At 36.0% G+C, this 18,764-nt stretch overlaps 2 protein-coding genes across 4 annotated transcripts; both read left to right on the top strand.

Annotated features, from left to right (window-relative positions):
• Window positions 1–741: 741 nt before the first annotated feature.
• Window positions 742–3,020, top strand: LOC105952685 (p300/CBP acetyltransferase-related protein-like protein). Of its 3 annotated transcripts, none has more exons than XM_088811953.1 (4): window positions 742–965; window positions 1,133–1,249; window positions 1,973–2,084; window positions 2,681–3,020. In XM_088811953.1, exons 2-4 carry the CDS (start codon window positions 1,152–1,154, stop codon window positions 2,858–2,860), a joined length of 390 nt encoding a protein of 129 aa, XP_088668079.1. In that variant the 5' UTR covers window positions 742–965; window positions 1,133–1,151; the 3' UTR covers window positions 2,861–3,020. The 3 variants fall into 3 exon arrangements, with proteins under 3 accessions (XP_088668079.1, XP_012831724.2, XP_088668080.1); XM_012976270.2 differs by having other exon boundaries at window positions 762–936; XM_088811954.1 differs by having other exon boundaries at window positions 783–912.
• A 2,057-nt stretch (window positions 3,021–5,077) lies between these two features.
• LOC105951977 (histone acetyltransferase HAC1) lies at window positions 5,078–17,216 on the top strand. The gene is made up of 17 exons (XM_012975468.2): window positions 5,078–5,365; window positions 6,207–6,532; window positions 7,410–7,521; window positions 7,752–8,031; window positions 8,105–8,548; window positions 8,666–10,401; window positions 11,167–11,463; window positions 11,545–11,823; window positions 12,213–12,341; window positions 12,860–13,060; window positions 13,175–13,317; window positions 13,397–13,712; window positions 13,968–14,107; window positions 14,788–14,866; window positions 14,957–15,343; window positions 15,743–15,960; window positions 16,638–17,216. The coding sequence occupies exons 2-17, from the start codon at window positions 6,351–6,353 to the stop codon at window positions 16,747–16,749; spliced, it is 5,055 nt and encodes a 1,684-aa protein (XP_012830922.2). The 5' UTR covers window positions 5,078–5,365; window positions 6,207–6,350; the 3' UTR covers window positions 16,750–17,216.
• The last annotated feature ends 1,548 nt before the right edge of the window (window positions 17,217–18,764 follow it).

The following is an 18,764-nucleotide window of genomic DNA, read 5'->3' as shown; positions in this document are numbered from 1 at the left end:
AAAATCCACAAGGGAGTTCGACAAATGCAATAAAATCACATGCATGAACAACAAAATGCAACAGAGAGTTTCTTATACCAGCTAATATTTTTCTAGGATTTTAATTTACTTGGCCATTGGGTATTTTATTTTTCATATCATAAATTATATTATGTAATTACATGATATATCATAAAATTGTAATAATTGCTTGATTTATGAATCATAACCTATGTATTTTTTCTTCTAATTATTTATTTTTCGTCCTTAGTGCTTTTCAAAAGTCGATTGGACAAATCAAGAGTCATTGAGATTATGGAAGTAGAGAATGTCGAAATTCACTTCCACGTGTCCGATGTAGCCGAAGATTAAAAGATTGTTTGTAACGATTAATCTTTTACGTACATTGCTGAAGTTAAAAATAAGCAAAAAGCTTGTAAATTGCGAATTTATTTTTCATTATTGCCAAAGCAGCACGTTTTAGTTTTCATTATTGCCAAAGCAGCACATTTTATTTTTCATTATTGCCAAAGCAGCACGTTTTATTTTTCATTATTGCCAAAGCAGCGCGTTTTAGTTTTCATTATTGCCAAAGCAGCACATTTTATTTTTCATTATTGCCAAAGCAGCACGTTTTATTTTTCATTATTGCCAAAGCAGCGCGTTTTATTTTTCATTATTACCAAATTAGCACTTTTAGTATTTTTATAATTGCAAATTTAACACCCTAGCGCGTTATTATTAAATACCAAATTGCCCTAAAATTCTAAATCAGCCACTCCCTCCCCCCTCCAATCACCGTTTTCCACCACCGTAATCTTCCGCAGCGCTGCTTAGGTTCACGGCGGTCGCCGCCGGCTCGTTTCGTGTTCTATTTGCTTATTTGCTTGTACGTCGATTTGGTCGGAGCTCCTGCTCCTCGCGATTTAAATAGTTCGTCGTGCTCTTTGTTTTCCGGTGAGTGCGATTTATGCTTTACTGAAATTGTAATGCCCTTCATCATTTTGATGAGAAATTACGCCCTAATCTGATTTTTTCCCCAATTCGATTGAACCCTAGCATTTTCCGAGTTTATTGATTTTCATCCCAATTTTAGATTTGTCAAATGTAGTGTATTCATTTTATATAACTAAAACTCTGTATATATTCTCAGGCATAATCAAGCTGGTAATATGGTGCCTGGGCTACCGCAGCAGGCTGGAGATCCTGTAACCACACAGATGCATAATCCTGAAAATGGGGGAACACGCAAATATATGCAATTCAAGATGTAAGTATTTTTTAATTTGTCTATCGGAGAATACGCTTCCGATAATTGATTTAGACAATGTAATTGAACGAACAACGAATTAACGAAAAGACTACTTTCTCTGGCTACCTATGTTTATATTGCATGTACCTATGTTGTCTGTAAGTTGCATGGGATTATATCGTCTCGAATTTCTACGTGATCGTAAAATAACTTGCCATTAGTATATTAATGTTCGATTTCGTACAAGTGAATGTACAGGGATCAAGTATTGATAGCTGGGATTTTAGCCGTTAGGGACACACGTCTCTAGTTTTTGGACAATTGGTTTTTGTTTGTCCAACGTAAAATTCGTCCCCACAATTTGGTTATTGATGTGACCTAGTATAGTAACATTTGATAAAGTGATGATGAATTTGGATCGTAGAAGTCTTCGTAGTTGAAGTTGTTCTAGAAACATTCACCGGTCAATCGTATATGTTCGTAAATTCTTATGTGTTTATTTGCATGTTTTTCGGTTATTTCTACATACTTTACTTAAAACTATTTCCATAGAGGAAATGGCGTATCTTCCCTTTTCTGCTGCCGTGCTTGAATTTTTTTCGTTTGTTAAGTTCTCTATCGCCTATTTACGTTCATTGTTTAACGCACAAACTGCCAACGGTCACTTTGTAAATGCGGTCGTTTTTTGAAATTGCATGCTAACCGTACGCTTCTAAAGTTTTTAGAGTTTATGTTCTGCAGATTGGAATTTCTTCTGAATCGTCGTCAACAAACTCGGGAGGTACCAAAAAAGAAGATGGAGGATTTGGTGAGGCGCTTGGAAGAGGGTTTGTACAAGAGTGCTACGACGAAGGTGTGTTACTTCTACATTCAGTTTCTTCATGCAATTCTGTATTAGACGGAATTCACATTGTAGCTTTTAAAAATTTATAACCACCCCCCCTGGGGTATGGTCAAATTACGAAAACCCCCCTCTTGTTTGAGTAATTACAACCACCCCTCAACTATAAATCTTTTTACACGTCCACCCTTGCGGTTTCAAATTTAGTGGAATCTTATGGATTATATGTAATATTATCACTTCTGTACCCGTTTTATCCCATTCGAGCTCCACATTTTGAAGCAAGATGATCATAAGATGTGTTTTTTTGGCTTGTATATATCGCATTTTGGTACATCAAAAACTGTATTTTTACACAAAACGAGTACAAACTAGTGCACATTCTACGGAATCTAGATGATTATGTTGAATTTGACACCATAAGGGTGGAGGTGTAAGAAGATTCATAGTTGAGGGAGTAGATGTAATTATCCAAATAAGAGGGGTTTTTTGGTAATTTGACCATACCTCAGCGGTGGTTGTAATTTACCCTACTTATATTAAGGAAATTCTTCTGATAGTACTTTTCAAAGTTCGATTTCTCTTTATTGTATCGTTGATGTTTTCAGGACGAATATCTAAACCTGGAAACATTGGGAAGTCGTTTGTCCGTCATTATCAAACCCCTTATTACGAGGAGTCACAACCAGCAGAATTATTCAGCTTCTACAAGTACAATGATTCCGACTCCCGAATTTCAAGAAATTGGTAGTTCGAGCTTTGTTGGAAGTTCATCCATGGACGGCTGAGCCACCACTAGCAACCACCACTGGAGGAACATGACATTCGCCACTAAAGGAACTCGATTGATACAATACTTGGATTCCGTATATTCGTCTCTTCTATCTTTTATCTAACAAATTTTGAGTTGACTTAATCACTTTTACGAATTATTTTATTTGCGTTCCATTTTCTTCTTAGAAGCATATATAGAAATTGGTTTGGATTTCGATTTCCGAATCCCCATAATTCTCATTTTATCGCTATACGGCCAGAAATTTCTATTGTACACGAAAGTTTTTATTATTTATATATAAAATAATAGGGATTTGAGAAATATCGGATTGCCATGGCCGGCCCGCCCCGGCCCTAAGTTAGCTACGCTTGCGTCTGGTCGAGACGTAAAGTGGATGTCTTTTTGGAAGAAAAACAACTACATTGTCGTAGAGGGTTACGTCTGTATTGGATGCAAAGATAGATTACTTTCGTTTTTACTAGACGTAAATATGATTCCTCAATCTGTTTCAGTTGCAATTATGGCGAATCGTGCGTCTGATTCGGGTGGAAAAACTGACCGGAAAATAGATTTTATCATTTTAGTAATAATCGTGCAAATTGACCTTATATTAAACTGCAATTTTGCTTCAAATTCGATAACCCCCTGAACTTAGGCTAAATAACGAAAAACATCCCCATTTATTTGTAGTTACCAAAACCCCCTGAGATTTATTTCCGTCTTACACCAACACCCTCACAGTGTGACTTTTCACGGATTTTTTTTTTATTCCAGGAAATAGATTTTACACAATTTCAGATATTTTGTTTTATTACACAAGGTATAATAGATTGTACACATTTTCTGTTAAAACCCAATAAACAGTTAATCAGAGGGGGGTATTGGTTATTACTGATAGGTGAAGGTGTTTTTTGTTATTTAGCATAAGTTAAGGGGGGTTTCTTAATTTACCCTAGATTCGTTATTTTTATTTACGATGTCGAACCCTTCACTGAAAAATCTCTTCTCCCCAAAAAGCTATCAACATTGCAAAGACTAAAGTATCCTTTAACATCTAATTTACTCCAATTTTATTCTCAATCCCCATTTAATCAATATTACACGTTGACCCCAAATTTTGATCAAATTTAATCACAATTTAACTGATATGCAAATTTCGACCCACAATCCAATTTTAATTTTGTTCATATGAAAGGAACTTGTCTTTTATTTTACATATTCCACTCCAAATTACTACTCACCGGCCTGTTATTAACGACCGGAAGTTAGATTTTTTTGTTACTTTAGGCTTGTTTTTTCTTCTTCAAAAGCAAATCTCGATGTCGTGATCCATCATACCATCTTCATCAATGATCATTCAAAGAACTCGAAAAAGCTAAAAAAATGTGTTTTCGTAATCTCGGAGAACTCAAGCAACTATTTTATGTGTGCGAAAACGGTATTTGTTTGACAAATCTACCGACAAATGGAATATTGTTTTTTACGAGCTTTCTTGAATCAAATTGACAATCTATGTTTCATAGTAATAAATCAAAATTAATCTTTTTATTTATGAGTATTTAAGTGTATTCTACTTGTGAGCTATGTTAAAGTCTACAAATATTACCTATTTTATATTATTTTTTTCGAACACCTCTAACGAAAACATTTGGCGACGACACTGACATTAACGCTTCTCAAAAGTCGATCGGATAACCCAAGAGTTCTTGAGATCACGAAAGTAGAGAATGTCGAAAGTCACTTCCACGTGTCTGAAGTAGTCGAAGAGTAAAGATCGTTTTGTTAACCTACAAAAGAAATGAAAACACTAATAACTCGTGGGAAATGACTTACTGATTGTGCTCTCATTAAAGAAGTATTTCTTCGATATATTCCACGTGCGACGAAAACATTAATATTTCCTTACAAACCCTTTTCGGGGGCTTTTAGTTAAGTTTGAAAGAAGGTTATTAAAAAAAAATTAATTCCTTTATTTGATCATTTTGCTTTTAATAATATAAAGAGTTGATTTTCATAGATATTGAACTATTTTTTTTTTTACTAAAAAAAAAAACTATTTTTTTAGATATTAATATATAATAATTTCTATATATTAAAAATATATATATTAATCCAAATTCACCAAATATAAAATTATAACACATAAGATAAATAAAATGGGACGTATATATTATTAGTGCCAAATTGATATAAATATATTTATATTATATATAAATAAAATATTAATAATATGTAATTTGGTTACAGAAATGTACGGGAAAATAAATAGAGAGTATGTGAAATACCGCCCATTTATACACACCTGGAAAATAGGAGATTTGTCTTAAAATTGTAAATCAGCCCACTCCACCCTCCAATCACCGTTTTCCACCACCGTAATCTTCCGCACCGCTGGTTAGGCTCACGGCGGCCGCCGCCGTCTCGTTTCGTGTTCTATTGCTTATTTGCTCGTGTATCGATTTGGTCGGAGCTTCTGCTCCTCGCGCGTTAAATAGTTAATCGTGCTCTTTGTTTTCCGGTGAGTGTGAATTTTTCCTTTTTAATTTTTTTTTTGTTGTTACCTAGTTGTTGGGATGAATCGTGCTTTGCTGAAATTGAAATGCCCTATATCATTTTGATGTGAAATTACGCCCTAATCCGATTTCCCCCAATTCGATTGAACCCTAGCATTTTCCGAGTTTATTGACTTTCGTCCCAATTTTGGCTTTATCGAATGTAGTGTATTCGTTTGATTTAATTATATTCAGCAAGTATGCGTGCGTGATTGAACTCTGTATATCTGCTCACGCATATGATCAGAATTCTGGGGAACCCAATTGCATTGGTTTAGCTTTTGTTTGACATGGGTAAGTTAATAACCTAGATTTTAATTAAATAAATTGACTTTAATTTCAAATTTGGTGCCCCATTTTGCTCAAAGATAAAGGTGTACTCATGCTGCTCAGAAAATGAGGCTCTTTTATTTCTTGTACAGTTCCTGAGTTATAAAAAAGCTGAGCATTCAGATTGTGCAGTTACAAAAATCGGATAAAAAAGTTCAGTATCAAACGGGGATTGCGAAACTGACTGTATTTAGTTAACTGCATTTGATGAGTGGAACTCTTATTTTATAGGTTCTGCAGTTGAAACTTTCAACTATGCCAGGACATGGGAATAGAAAAAAATGGAGTACGGAGATAAACCGAAGGATTGTACTTTATGTTGGATTTTATGATTGTACTTTATGTGCCTTCGAATGTTTATGAGATGCCATTTTTTTAAAATCATACGGAATTGTTTTGCAATAATTTTCAGAATGTTGATTGATCATGCTTCTCTTTAATCTCTCTTTATTTATTTTTTTGGTATTTGCTCTGCAGGTTTTCTTGCCTACTTCAGAAATTGCCCTTGTTTTGCGTGGGACTTGATACTCGATTCCAACTATTTTATTATGGTTTTTGTATCTACATGTTGGAAGTCTGGTTCCATGTGGTGTATTACATATTTATCGGCCTAAAGTAAAGATGAATTTACAAACGCACCATTCACGACAGATTTCTGGAAAGGTACCTAACCAAGCTGGTAATATGTTGCCTGGGCTACCACAGCAGACTGGAAATCCTGTAACTAACCAGATGCATAATCCCAATATTCATCGCATGGATCCTGAAATTGGGAAAACACGCAAATATATGCAAATGAAGATGTAAGAATTTTTCTATTTTATATCCGAAATATGCTTTCAATAATGATTATCGTAGATAATGTACTAGGAATTAAGCCTCTACAATCTACATTAAAATAATCAAGAGTTAATGAAAAATTACTTTCTCTATCTATGTTTATATTGCAGGTAACTATGTTATCTGTTAGTTTCATGGCGTTATATCCTCTGGAATTCCTACGTGGTTTTAAAATAACTTGCCTTTAGTTTTATCTACTTCATTAAATTTTCATTACAAGTGAATGTACAGGGGTCAAGTCTCGATAACTAATTTCATTTGCAAAATATTGCTTTTTTTTTTTTTTTGTCATCTTTTCTGGATCGTTAACAATATTTGATCCGTTAGGTACATACGTCTTGTCCTTTTTTAAAATTTGTCCCCTCAATTCATTCATTACTAAGACCAAGTACTGTAAGTCTGAACATTTGATACTATGATGATGATAAATTTGGATCATAGTAGTCTTCATAGTTGAAAATGTTCTAGAAAGATTCACTGGTCAATCATATATGTTCTTAAATTCTTATATGTTTATTTGCATGTGGTTGGGTTATTTTTACATATTTCCTTGTGTACATGATTGATGTTTTGTTGTAAATTTAGATAAGTGGATAGTGTAGTTGCATCTGTTTCTAAACTCTGCCACTCTTCTTTCCATCGAGGAAATGGCGTACCTTCCCTTTTCTGCTGCCCTGCTTGAATTTTTTTCGTTTCGTTGATTTTTCTGTCCTCTATTTCCTTGGTTATTTTCATTTGTTTCATGCACAAAATTATGAGGATCAGTTTGTAAATGCTGTCGTTATTGAAATTGCATGCTAAATTCACACTTCTAAGGTTTTTAGTGTTTATCTTCTGCAGCTTGGAATTTCTTATGCATCGTCGTCAACAAACTCAGGAAGTACCAAAAAAGAAGATGGAGGATTTGGTGAGGCGCTTAGAAGAAGGTTTGTACAAGACTGCTACGACGAAGGTGTGTTACTTCTGCATTCAGTTACTTCATGCAATTCTTTTCCAAAATAATAGGCATAGAAGTTTTCTGATTGACCCTGAAATGTAAGAGCTTCCAATATTCATAAGATAATAGACTGGAATTCAAGTAGTAGCTTTTAAAAAGTTGTAAGCATTACTTATCGTAATGAAATATTCTGATGTACCTTTATACAGTTCTATTTCTCTTTATTGTATTACTGATCTTTTCAGGAGGAATATCTAAACCTGGAAACTTTGGAAAGTCGTTTATCCATCCTGATTAAACCCCTTACTATGAGCAATCACAACCAGCAGTTTTCACATGCTAATTCTTCAGCTTCTATCGGTACAATGATTCCGACTCCTGGATTTCAACAAACTGGTACGTCAAGCTTTGTTGGAACTTCATCCATGGACAGTTCACCTGTCGCCATCAATAGCTCCAACGCAACCAATCTCAGTTCTGGGAGTTTATTGCCAAGTCGAAATGGTTCTTTTAGTTCCTCCGATGGTATTTTATTCTTGTCATCTGTACTTGGTATGAATTACCTTTTCGCCATTGCCTCACAAAACGTGTTCTGCAGGAGCTTTGACTAGTGGATTTCAGCAATCGTCACCTGCTTTCTTGGTCAATAACAGGGGTAGTAACACAGCGACACCCTTGGCTGTACAGAGGATGGCCAGTCAAATGATGCCTACTCCTGGAATGAATAATTCTAACAACAATTACATGAATATTAATGCTAATAACCACACACTCATGAACGCAGAGTCATCAAATAGTCGTGGTGTTGAACCTACAAGTGCATCACAGCCTATGCTGCAAAAACAGCATGTGGGTGGCCAAAATAGTCGTATCTTACATAACATTGGTGGGCATATGGGCGGTGGAATCAGATCTACATTGCAGCAGAAGTCCCTTGGGATATCAAATGGGACATTAAATGGAGGGTTGGGAACTGGATATGGAAACCCCACCAAACCCTTGCATCAACATTTTGACCAACATCAACGACCAATAATACAGGGTATTGTGTCTCTCTCTCTCACCCACTCTCAGTGTATATTTCGGAACAGATTATGTAATACTATTGATCTCATCGAGAATTTTAAGATGTATGCTCAGAAGCTCTTCTGCGTGACAGGTGATGGATATGGAGTTGGTGCTGCTGATGTTTCAGCATCCGGAAACTTGTACGGGTCAACGATGAACAACCAGAGCTTGAATACTGGATCCATGCAATCCATGTCGAGAACAAGCTCTCCGTTGATGACAAACAATCAGTCAAATGTATACTTTACTCAACAGGGGAGAGCTATGGAGCCACAGTCAATTGATCAACCAGATAAAATGCATTTCGAATCACAGTATTCGGTAAAAGATAATCTCGTACAACCTCATCAGCACCAACAGTTTCAACACCCATCTCAACAGTTTCAGCGCTGGGAACTTGCTCAGCATCGTGTTCAACAGAAAAAACAAATGGAAGATCAGAGTTTGGCGACGAGCGATTCTTTCAATCAGTCCCAGCTATTATCTAATAATATAGTTTCCGAGGCAAAGTCTATGACTGGAATAGAGCATTGTCATGAAGGTCTACAGTCACAAGTCTCCAACGCTTTCCATCTTTCCGATATGCAGAATCAATTACAACAGAGCACTTTGGAAGACCATTCTAGAGCCACTCAGATTTTGTCAAATCAGTCTGGTCCGCAGGATGTCTTTTCAGCACGACAATTTGTTGCCAACCCTCACAGTGATTCTTCTGGTGGCATCCAACCAGATTTGGGATTCCATGGTCAACGGTATTCCAATTCCCAAGATGTACCTTTATCAGGCAGAAGTGTGCAAGACGAGTTTCATCAAAGAGTAACTGGCCAAGATGTAGCTCAGCCAAATAATTTATCCTCAGAAGAATCAATGATTGGCCAATCTGTTACTTCTAGATCAACAGAGCCTCTCAATACAAATGATGCTGTATGTCAGTTTAATAAGATGTCTCGTGAAAAGCAGTTCTTTAACCAACAGAGATGGCTGTTGTTTTTGAGACATGCTGGACGATGTCCTAGCGTAGCTGGGGAATGCTATGTTAACTGCTTAACAGCTCAGGAGCTGTTGAAACATATGAAAACTTGCAATGACAAAGGATGTGGATACCCTCGTTGTGATGTATCGAAGACTTTGGTCAATCATAATAAGTTATGTCGAGATGCAAAGTGCCCTGTTTGCATTCCTGTTAAGTGTTTTGTACGGGACCATGTACAGGTACGTGCTCGTTCTGATTTCGCTTCTGTGCTGCCTAGTTCAGTCAATGGATCTTGCAAGTCCCATGATATTGCTGAAATTCCGGGAAGGTCAACTGCAGAGACGGGCCTAGTTATAGCTGAAACTCCAGAAGATTTACACCCTCCTATTAAGCGCACAAAAACTGAACAAGGCTCCCAGTCTATCGTCTCAGAAAGTGAACGTCCTGTTGCTTTGACTTCTACAGTAAATGATAGCTATGTCCAGGATGCACAGCATACCGAACAGAAGTACGATCCTCATTTTCCATTGAAACCTGAAATTACTGAAGTAAAAATGGAGGTTCCTGGAAGTGTTGGACGGATAAGCCCCCAAAAGACCGAGATGGATGATGCCTACATACAAAGTCCTGTAGGTGATCCTATTGCACAGAGTAATCCTGCTGGATTTGGTGGGCGGGAGGTCATAAAGTCTGAGATCGAAGTGGGGCAGCCTAAACTGGAAAACAGTTCAGTACCTTCCGAGAATACATCCAAGTCTGGAAAGCCGAAAATAAAGGGAGTATCAATGATAGAATTGTTCACCCCTGAAGAAGTCCGTCAGCACATTATGGGTCTCAGACAATGGGTTGGCCAGGTCAGTCTTTTACCCGCACACATTGTCTATCTCTGTAGACCAGAGTTACATTGTTTTTTGCTTGATATAACTGCTGCAAACACGTTGCATGTAGATATTTCACAAGAAATGACCATTACTGTGCGCTCCTAAATGTCACTGTTAGCACCTCAAAACATTTTCATGAAATGAACATTATAATCGTAAACTATGAAGTTGACATGCAGTTACCTAAGAAAGTCGAATTAACACACCTCCCTTTCTCTTTCTTTTCCTCCCCGCTTCTCTCTCTTCCTCTTGTTTTTTTGTTTTTTGGATGGGAGGTAGAAATTGACAAACTTTCAGAAATGCGCTAGGCTTAGGGTGTTTGGTGAAATATTAAAATGTGCAAGGCTTGGTTACGTTTCTCTAGGAACTCTTACTGATTAAGCGTTGGCATATTAACCAATGAGTCCTTTCTGTCAAGACAAGGTAGCCCGTTGGTAAGCACCTTGCACCTAGGACCTATTTGGTCATGGGTTCGAGACACCAAGGAGGGGAATTGGGGAACCAGTAACTATCCTCCTTTGAATCCTTTCTTTTTTTTTTTTTTTTTTTTTTTTTTTTAAATTTCCATATTTAGTTTTGTTTTCTCTATTTTTTTTCCTCTGTGTTCTTACCCTGTTTGGCTTTCGAGAAGATTCAGTAACCTTCCTTCTCTATAAGAATGATGTGACCATATATGCTTTTCAAATTTGCCAGACACATTCCTCTGATGAACTTTTTAATTTTTGTTTTGGTCCACAGAGCAAAGCAAAAGCAGAAAGAAATCAAGCAATGGAGCATTCGATGAGCGAAAATTCTTGCCAGTTGTGTGCAGTAGAGAAGCTTAACTTTGAACCTCCTCCTATCTATTGTACACCTTGTGGTGCTCGCATTAAAAGAAATGCTATGTATTACACCATTGGAAGTGGTGAAACTCGTCACTGCTTCTGCATTCCATGCTATAATGATGCTCGTGGAGACACCATTGTAGTAGATGGGACTACTGTTCCAAAGGCAAGAGTTGAGAAGAAGAAAAACGACGAGGAAACTGAAGAATGGGTATTTCACATCCTACTTTCAATTGTTAATTATTTTTTGTGAAAATTAGTCCTAGAAGATACTAAAGTTCCATATTTGCAGTGGGTTCAATGTGACAAGTGCGAAGCTTGGCAACATCAAATATGTGCATTATTCAATGGTAGAAGAAATGATGGTGGACAAGCTGAGTACACTTGTCCAAATTGCTATATGGCAGAAGTTGAAAGAGGAGAACGTGTGCCATTACCACATAGTGCTGTTCTTGGAGCAAAGGATTTACCCCGAACAAATCTGAGTGATCACTTGGAGCAACGGCTATTTGCAAAACTGAAGCAAGAGAGGCTGGACAGAGCAAGGTTTCAAGGCAAAAGTTACGATGAGGTGATTCAATTCTACTTGTGTGTAGTAGGATCATATATATCTTCATATTTGAGATTGACTTGCTTAGATATGTTTCCGTCCTATTGTGAGTTGTTATGCATGTGTTGGAGAGATGCTGAAAAGAACATACATAGCATATAATTTGGTGGACTTGCTATGAAAATCCTACTTTCTAATTTGAAGGGCAGTAACTCAGCATTGGATTAAAACTTTTATGACTAATAAGATTTACATCTTTAGCAATATATAAGGGCTGCTAATGTTCATGTAAGTGTACTTTCTTCTAGATGTATATGCTCAATAGTTTTATTGTATTTCATGTATCTACTAGTGTGTATTTATCATTGAATTTATCTTTTAGTTGATAAATAATATGCCAATTTTGCCAGGTTCCCGGAGCAGAAGCACTTGTTGTAAGAGTGGTATCATCAGTGGACAAAAAGTTGGATGTTAAACCACGGTTTCTTGATATTTTCCAAGAGGAAAATTATCCAATAGAGTTCCCATATAAATCTAAGGTGATGCTTATGACTGATGAATTAACTGACCCACTGCCTGTGCAATTACGATTCATGCTTTAAAATTTACTACGCCATAAAAGAATTAAAAAGAGCTATGACCTGGATGAGTCTACTTATCATTTATTGTCTGTTTTTAGAAGAAACATGGAGGTTGTACAAAAATTAGTTGCTGCACTAATAGAAAATGTATTAGTTTTATTTAAATTCTATCTACTAAATATCGCGTATCAGTTAAAATTCCATGATTTATACCATGATTTTGTGACAGAATTGAAGATCTGCACAAACTAAGCTGCACTTAAGTAAAGTTTTTACTTTTTTTTTTATAATTCAGCCTGGGATTTATAAATCAGTGTTTACGTGACTGAGTGACCAGAATTCTAGAAGATTTTACCTGAAATTTGATGCTCCAGACAATTATTTATGGTAGTTTGTCGATTTTTTGTTTACTGAAGCTTGGAAAGGTAGTTCGGGTTTCTATAAAATTATTTAGACCTATATTTTCTATGTTTCAGGTTGTGCTATTATTTCAAAGAATCGAAGGTGTTGAAGTATGCCTGTTTGGCATGTACGTCCAAGAATTTGGATCTGAATGCGAGCAGCCAAATCATCGCAGAGTCTACCTCTCGTACCTGGACTCTGTTAAGTATTTCAGGCCAGAGGTCAGAGCAGTCACGGGAGAGGCTCTTAGGACCTTTGTCTACCATGAAATTTTGGTAAGTTTCTGGCTGTGTTGTTCTCTTGTGGTCATTTTGTTAGCCGATTCATTTGTTAGTGAAAATATTTCTTATCAATTGTTGCTCAAGTACCTTGAATTATGTCTGTTACAGATTGGATACCTCGACTATTGCAAAAGGCGAGGTTTTACTAGCTGTTATATATGGGCTTGCCCTCCATTGAAGGGTGAGGACTACATTTTGTACTGCCATCCAGAAATTCAAAAGACACCAAAATCTGATAAACTTCGGGAGTGGTAAGTTAAGTGGCTGTTGAATATATTGGGTGGTAATCTGTACCATTTTCTTGCCTTTTCTTAATTCTTTCCGTTTCAGGTATTTGTCGATGTTGCGAAAAGCGGCAAAGGAAAATGTTGTAGTTGATCTCACTAATCTGTACGAACATTTCTTTGTTTCGACCGGTGAATGTAAAGCGAAGGTAACTGCAGCTCGGTTACCATACTTTGACGGAGATTATTGGCCTGGTGCTGCGGAGGACATCATCTTTCAACTCCAGCAAGAAGAGGATGGGCGGAAACAACATAAGAAGGGCACTATGAAAAAGAGCATCATCACCAAAAGAGCTTTAAAGGCGTCTGGCCAAACTGACCTTTCTGGCAATGCAACAAAGGATCTCATGTTAATGCATAAAGTAATTTTTTTTTTTCCGATCTCTTCATTTTCTAGTCTCTTTCCAGTGGTAAAAACTTTTCAATGATTTGGTTATGAACTCATTTTGTCTATTTTTTTCACCGAAAAACACATCATTAGGTGCTTAATTTATGGCTATGATTTTTCAAGTAATTATTTTAGTCTGTCCAACCATTCTTTTTCTTTTCATTTTTATGATTCTCTTCTAGTACTTTTGAGATATATGAATATCACTAATTTTTATTTGTTTCCATAGCTTGGTGAGACAATATCACCGATGAAGGAAGATTTTATCATGGTTCACTTACAGCCCGCATGCTCGCACTGCTGCATTCTAATGGTTTCTGGAACTCGTTGGGCTTGTAAACAGTGCAAAAATTTTCAGCTTTGTGATAGGTAAGGATTCTTCCAACTTCTGTCTTATTACTGTGAAACTCCTCCACTCCTCCCAACTTTGCATCTTTTATTTTTCGACCATCGACCCCTGCACGAATGCTGAAATAGAGGTGGTGCTTTGTTGAAATGGTAGTGTTTGATAAGTCTGATATACTTTTGACTGGGAATATTAATTGAAACGGAACATAATGGGATTAAGTTGTGCGGGATTATGTGAGATTTCAGATTTCATATGCAATTTAGAAGTTTGTTTCTACTCCTTTTGGGTCATCGTTTTTATGTCTTGTCATTTAATTATTAGGTCTATCCGAGAGAATATGAAGGGCAATTTTGAATAATTGAACATCTTCTGTTTAGGTTTAGTAAAATGAAGTTTGCTGCAAAATGAATTACATATACAGAGCGACAAGAACCAACGGATTAGTTGTTATAATATTCCCTCAGATGAATGATGACGGATTTCTTCTTTAAAACATACACTTTCTATCTCATCAGATCCTGCTGTTTATTTTGTCATTATTTCAAACTACTATCTAAATATTATTATGAATGCATCGTATAGTGGTGCATTTTATGCTTATCTATTTTCCTTCGCCTTGTATTGTTATTTTTTTTTAATAGTTTACACGGCTCATGGTATGTTATGTCGGTGGACTACTCACTCAATTCACCCTTTTCAGGTGCTACGACGCCGAACGAAAACGCGAAGACAGGGAGAGACATCCTATCAACCAAAAGGACAAGCATGCACTCTATCCCGTAAGTCCGTAGGATCATAAGTTTTGCTGACGTGGCACTCTGTACTTTAATTTCTTCCGTATTAGGAGTAAGAAATTTACGGACCTGCAGGTGGAAACAACTGGAGTACCAGATGACACCAAAGACAATGAAAATCTCGAGAGTGAATTCTTCGACACAAGGCAGGCATTCCTTAGTCTTTGTCAAGGAAACCATTACCAGTATGACACTTTACGTAGAGCTAAGCATTCATCCATGATGGTCCTTTATCATCTTCACAATCCTACCGCCCCAGCTTTCGTGACGACATGTATTATATGTCACCTCGATATAGAAGCTGGGCAGGGTTGGCGCTGTGAGACATGCCCCGATTATGAGGTGTGTAATGCTTGTTATCAGAAGGATGGAGGAAGAGACCATCCTCATAAGTTGACCAATCTTCAATCTAGTGACCATGATGACCAGAATAAAGAAGCTAGGCAGTTGCGAGTTACACAGGTAACCGGTGCTTTTTTTTTTTTTTTTTTCCGTTATTATGTGGTTCGTGTTTTGAGAGCTCTTATTTTTATGGTCCGTCTTTCTATACGTGCATTTTCGCCATTTTGTTGTTCTTTATGTCTCTTTCATTCTTAACTTGAGAGAGGTTATAAAATTAGTTTCGTGAAATCCACTACCCCATTTAAATATGAACGGGCATCGTGAAATGTTGAGATCTCTTGCCCGGATGAATAAATTAGTAACAACTACAAATGTTTGGAAAAGCACCCGTCACTTACTACTAGCATTTAATTTCTTGATTTTTTAAATTGTTAAGATGTTTCATGTAAGATTACATGAAGCATTTAATTCTTGGGGTCAGATTTTGTAACATGAATTTCTTGGTTTGGCCCTTTTCAGCTGAAGAAAATGCTTGAGCTTCTGGTACACGCTTCTCAATGCCGGTCTCCACATTGTCAGTATCCAAATTGTCGCAAGGTCAAGGGACTTTTCCGACATGGTATGGTCTGCAAAGTACGTGCTTCAGGAGGTTGTCCTTTGTGCAAGAAAATGTGGTACCTCCTTCAGCTTCATGCTCGAGCTTGCAAAGAATCCCAATGCAACGTCCCCCGTTGCAGGTTTGTTCTGAAAAACCTTCTTCTAACATAGACTCAAACTTCCATTGTGCTAATAATGATCGGATCAAAGAAAACATTTGAGTAAAATAGTCGAAATGATAGGTAATATAGTTCGAATGCTTGTCATGATAAAATGTTAGTAATTTGATATTCAAACCTCGGGGGGGATTGGAACAAAAGTTTTTGTTTCCAACGATTCCGATCCAAAATTTTCCGACTGGATCAATATTTTTCATTTGGATCTGTACTGGAATATATATATATGAGATTCCGATTTCCGATCCGATTTAAGTTCCAAAACTAATTCTGAAAATTCCGATTTTTTTCCAAATATTACACTTCAATAACAGTATTATTAGGTATTTTATATTTTAGGTGACCAAAAATTGGAAATTTCAAAATTCCTGCGATTTCCATCCTAAATTTTCCAATTTTTGGACTAATTTTTTCTTTCCAATTTCAATTTTTGGAACGGAATTTGACTTATTTTTTCACTTCCGAAAAAATCGGAATTTTCCGGAAAGGGCTAATTCCGATCCGATCCGATCTGATCCGTCCGAAATACACCCCTAATAAACAATTTTGACTATTTTACTCCTTTTTCTTGATCCAATCACAACCCTTTGTTTTTTTACCGGAAATACATTGTATAAAATTTTCTTTCATATTTGATACAGAGACTTGAAGGAGCACATGAGAAGGCTACAACAGCAGTCCGATTCAAGACGAAGGGCCGCTGTAATGGAAATGATGAGACAACGTGCTGCCGAGGTTGCAGGTAGTTCTTGATCGCCCAGTTGTGTATATATAGAAACCCAAATTTATTATAGCTTGTTTTAACTTATTCCGTTTAAGAGTGAGCCAGAAAAAAAAAAACGATTTTCCAGAGTTGAGAACTACAATTTTTGAACTCACAATAGGATTTGAAAATATGTTAATTTTCTCATGGCGCCAAAAAAATTACAAAGAAAAAAAAAAGGAGAAAAGAGGAAATCGGGGGGTTACGTAATCGTTTGTCGTTTGGCTTACGATACATGCGTTTATTTATACATGTCGGTATGAGTTTGGTAGGTATGTTTATAGGTCAGAGACTGCTTGAAGCTACTCTATTTTAGATAGAGAACAGTGTATAAATTATCTCTGTACTTTCTTTTTTTTTGGGTATCAGTAAATTGTAATTTCATTGATCCTAATTGTGTATTATTTTTATACTTTACAGTCGATCAGATCTGCTTTCATTGCAGTAATAGCTAAAACATGAAGTCCAACTTAGACCCGACCCTGAACGAATCTGGTCGATAATTTGTTGAAGTGTCGTTGGTTCACAGTAGACAAAAATAAAAAAATAAACACTTTTTTTTTCTTGAGTTTTTTTAAGGGTAAATTACACGGCTTTGTAGTAAGGTCAAATTACGAAAAAATTCTCGTCTATTTGAGAGATTACAACAAATATGCTATAGTACACAGATTTGTATAAAATTGGTTGAACAATTAAAAACCTTTTTCACGATCAAAATCTCCTAAAACTGTACGCTATAATACACAAATTTTGGGTAAAATTGGTGGAACGTTTAAAAATAAAAAAATCACGATCAAAATCACAAAAAACTGTATCCTATATTACATGGATTTTGGGTAAAATTGGTTGTAAGTCCAAAAACTTTTTAATGGTCAAAATCACCAAAATTTGTATGATATATAGTGCACAATTTTTTTATAAAATTGGTAGATTGTCCAAAAAACTTTTTCACGATTAAAATCATCAAAAACTGTATACTATAATACACAGATTTGGGTAAAATTGGTCGAACGTCCCAAAAAAATTTCACGATCAAAATTACCGAAAATTGTACGCTATAGTATACATATTTTGGATAAAATTGGTGGAACGTCCAAAATTTTTTTTCATGATCAAAATCACCTAAAACTTTACCTATATTACACAGATTTTGGGTAAAATTGGTGGAACGTTCAAAAAACTTTTTCACGATCAAAACCACAGAAAACTGTATACTATAGTATACATATTTTGGGTAAAATTGGTGGAACGTCCAAAAAACTATTTCACGATCAAAATCACCTAAAACTGTATACCATAGTACACAGATTTTGGGTAAAATTGATGGAACGTCCAAATTTTTTTTTCATAATCAAAATCACAAAAAACCGATTCCAATTTTATCAAAAAATTGTGTACTATATAGTATACAGTTTTGGATGATTTTGATCATGAAATAGTTTTTTGGATATTGCACCAATTTTTACTAAAATCTAGGTAATATATTATACAGTTTTTTGTGTTTCTGATCATGAAAAAGTTTTTACACACACTACATCGAAAAACGAACACTAAAAAATACACACACTACACCGAAAACACACACTAAAAAGAATTGCACACACCACCTAAAACACACAATAAACAATTACACACACTAGAACGAAAACACACAATAAATAAATATACACACATTACACAAAAAACACATTAGAAAATATACACACACTACACCGAAAATACACACTAAAAACTATACACACACTACACCGAAAACACACCCAAAAAAAATACTTGCACTACACCAAAAACACACACTAAAAAGAATTACACACACTACACCGACATCACACACAAAAAAATATACACAGAGTACACCGAAAACACACACTACATTGAAAACACACACTAAAAAAATACACAAACTACACCGAAAACACACACACGAACCGAAAACACACACTTAAAAAATATACACTCACTACACCGAAAACACACACTTAAAAAATATACACATACTACACCG

This window comes from Erythranthe guttata, chromosome 13, assembly GCF_056151865.1.
Source record: "Erythranthe guttata isolate IM_541 chromosome 13, IM_541, whole genome shotgun sequence".
Lineage (NCBI taxonomy): Eukaryota > Viridiplantae > Streptophyta > Magnoliopsida > Lamiales > Phrymaceae > Erythranthe > Erythranthe guttata.
This window is presented reverse-complemented; position numbering and strand designations above follow the sequence as displayed.